This window comes from Sesamum indicum, linkage group LG10 (genome assembly GCF_026168435.1).
Source record: "Sesamum indicum cultivar Baizhima isolate 11 linkage group LG10, ASM2616843v1, whole genome shotgun sequence".
Taxonomy (NCBI): domain Eukaryota; kingdom Viridiplantae; phylum Streptophyta; class Magnoliopsida; order Lamiales; family Pedaliaceae; genus Sesamum; species Sesamum indicum.
Window position 1 is genome coordinate 18,492,099 of NC_142666.1, and position 3,351 is coordinate 18,495,449.

Sequence of the window (3,351 nt, forward strand, 5' to 3'; positions counted from 1 at the left end):
ATTATAATTTCCTTTTTTCCCACTGCTTTTCTGTTCTTTTCTTTTCTTCTCTCTTCAGTGGCTGCTTTTTTCTGCCTCTTTCTCTCACCATACTCTATCTCTCTCTTCAGCCCAAACCGCTCTAGTGAACTGGTAGACATGTCTTTCCGCGGTGGAGGGGTCAGTTTCTTTAGATTCTGCAGTTTTTATTTCTTCTGATTACTTAGATCTGTAATTTTTTCTGTTGTTTGCCTGATCAGTTGTTTATCTGTGTTGGTGTTTTCAGTTTAATTCATGTTTTGTTTTTCTGGGTTTTTATACTAGTGGTTTTGCTTGCTCCTTGTTGGCTATGTAAAATTTGAAGCGGGTTATGTGAAGTACTGATCGTGGATCTTTGTGATTGATGTGAAAATTGATTTCATTTAGGGTTGATTTGTTGTCTTATAGGTATTGGTGTTGTCAGTTTATTAGTTGGTTGCTGGTGGGTATGGAGTTTGTGATTAGAAGGAATTGTGGTCTGATTGATACTGATATGTCGTCCTTATGCAGTATAAATTGTGTGATTGGTACCGTCTTTGTTCCTTCTCAGTTTAGAAGGATATTTTCCAGTGCATTAGTTGGTTTATGATTTAATCTGTTTCCTTTTGTATGTTTTTTTGTCTGTTGGCCTTGGAGGAACTGGTACTGATCTGAGGTGTTGCAATTCAAGTTTTGTCGAGGAATGCTTTTGTTTTTCTTCGAAGAGATAGTTAATGTTATGTCGTTGAGTTGTGTGGGTTGTGCTTGGAACAAGTGACTGACCGTGTTTGTGATTCCAGACAAATGCATCGTCTGGGATGGGCGTTGCTGATCAGAGCAAAACCACATACATGGAATTGCAGCGGAAGAAGGTATTCCGCTATGTGATATTTAAGATTGATGAGAAGAAAAAGGAAGTTGTTGTTGAAAAGACTGGTAGCCCGGCTGAGAATTATGACGATTTCACTGCATCCCTGCCTGAGAATGACTGCCGATATGCAGTTTATGACTTTGATTATGTGACTTCTGAGAACTGCCAAAAGAGCAAGATCTTCTTCATTGCATGGTCTACCTCTCCCTCCCTGTCTCTCTAATGCACACGCACAGGCATACTATGTTCTTCCTTATTCCCCATCTCAACTCCATAAATTGTCTCCCATGCAAAAGTTCAATAGATAGGTTAACTCTTTATTCATGACTTGATCCTTGTGAGAATATAGTTGTGCACAGAGCCTTTATTTCCAAAGAAGTGTTTTTCTGGTAAAGTATTTCAACACGACGTTGGGTTTGGTTTCTTATACACCTTCGCAAAGTTGTGCACATGTTCTTGATTATTGCAACTTTGATGCCATTGCGCTTATTACTATATTCATGTGATAGATATGATAAAGAATGATTTTATCGACTTACTTATTGCCTTTCAGGTCTCCTTCCATCTCAAGGATTCGTGCAAAAATGCTTTACGCTACATCCAAGGAAAGGTTTAGGAGGGAGCTGCAGGGTATACATTATGAAATTCAGGCCACTGATCCAACTGAGATGGACCTTGACGTCATCAGAGAGCGTGCTAATTGAACTCTTTGCTGTTATGCAAGAATGCCTCTTCTGGGGCCAAAATATTACACTTGCAACTGAAAGAAACGCATTTTCTCGATCTAGTAGTGGTTGTTAAGATCTTGTGTATGCTACAGTTACATATAGCTTGATTATAAATAATTTGGCATCCGGGAAGGCTGATCAGGAGCTCCCATGTTCATCCGGGGATCATGCGGCTCCTTCTCATGATGCTTCCCGAATGAAAAATGTCTCTGATTATGGCTATTAACAGTTGCATACTGAATATATTATATGGTCTGATAATGTCTTGTCTCTTCATTTATAACCTGCGCCTGTTTGATTATTTGTCTGTCATCAGTAGGTATGGTTGAGGTTAACACACTCCTAACTTACCTGTATATGAGAGAATTAACTTATCTGTGGGAGGATCATTAAATTCCCGCAAATGAATTTTTTCTGTACCATTTGAGCGCCTCCTAATTTTGAAGTAATATATGATAGCAAATGTGAGGATATTCTTGCCAGAACTATATTTGACTACAATTAATCAATCACACTATCAGTATTATTGCATAATGATATTAATATTTTTGAAGGTTGTATTTATAATTTTTTAAAAAATATAGATAATATATGTAAAAAAATCATGGATCAAAAGGAGTAAATTATCCCTGTAATATATTATTTATAGGAGAAAACAATAGTACAAATCGTGTGCAATTTTACTTTTGAATCGGAAAGAAAGATAGTCATATACGCTATTTTGAAGAAGCGATGGTCATTTTCAAATTCTAGCACATATGTGTCAAATTAAACCCAAAACATGATTCTCAAGAGAAAGTCCGAGCTACTGACTTATGTATTGAAATACTAATATTTATTTTACAAACTCATTTTTGCAATTTTATCATAAATTTATTATTTTTGAATGCATATTATTGATATGATACATTTATGCTTCTACTAGACCAAACATTACGTATAGATTATTTTGCATCAATAAGAATATATTTAGAATATGTATAAATTAAACCATAATTATTGTCCAAAAGACAAAGCTTCATAAAAACAATCGAAATTGATTGTCCTTATTGTTCTCCATCTAAAAAACAATAAATTCACAAATTGTTATAAAAAAATAAATAATTGGAAACGATATACAAAATCAACTGTACTACGAACTTGGATGTGTGATGTTGCATAAAATCGGTATTTACATCCCTTGGTACGATAAGGGCCAGTACGCGTCAGTTGCAACATGTCCAAATTATTTATCTATAAAAAAGAAATGTTCGAATAGGACTACACTCCAGAAAATGACTTTGCTTTCCAATCTATCCGGCCATGTTTGCCCTAAAATGAACAAAATAAAATTTCATTTTGTCTTTTTCTCTAACCAGATATCCCCAAATCCATTGAATTCCAACTCATCCGTGTTTTCGGTTCGTGGCTATCGTTGATTAAAGAGAATTTCGCACGTAATACAGTCTGAAAATTCCACTTGTTTGTTTTTTAAATTTTCGATGAAAAATATGTGTTCTCAATTTTGAATAAGTTTTTATGTGAAATGGGAATGTATTTAGATTAGTTTAAACTGTATCAAATCATATATTTTTAACTAATATACATATATATATATATATAAACAAACATATTTCGCTTTAATTATCATTTCAAAACTAAAAATTAGAATAAATAGACGTGAATTTTTTTTCATGAAAGAATTTGAGCCCACCAGTATAAAAAAAATTCAAAAAAATTTCTGCCGACCTTAATTTTAGACCCCTGGTAAATTAT

General features: G+C 34.3%; 1 protein-coding gene across 1 annotated transcript; it reads left to right on the top strand.

Moving 5' to 3' along the window:
- On the top strand, window positions 1-1,857 carry LOC105171784 (actin-depolymerizing factor). The gene is made up of 3 exons (XM_011093014.3): window positions 1-159; window positions 798-1,063; window positions 1,422-1,857. The coding sequence occupies exons 1-3, from the start codon at window positions 139-141 to the stop codon at window positions 1,570-1,572; spliced, it is 438 nt and encodes a 145-aa protein (XP_011091316.1). The 5' UTR covers window positions 1-138; the 3' UTR covers window positions 1,573-1,857.
- Window positions 1,858-3,351: the final 1,494 nt, after the last annotated feature.

Coding starts and splice junctions, on each gene's coding strand:
- LOC105171784 (XM_011093014.3), top strand. CDS start 139: ATGTCTTTCCGCGGTGGAGGG. Junction 160..797: donor TGTCTTTCCGCGGTGGAGGG/GTCAGTTTCTTT, acceptor TTGTGATTCCAG/ACAAATGCATCGTCTGGGAT. Junction 1,064..1,421: donor AAGATCTTCTTCATTGCATG/GTCTACCTCTCC, acceptor ATTGCCTTTCAG/GTCTCCTTCCATCTCAAGGA.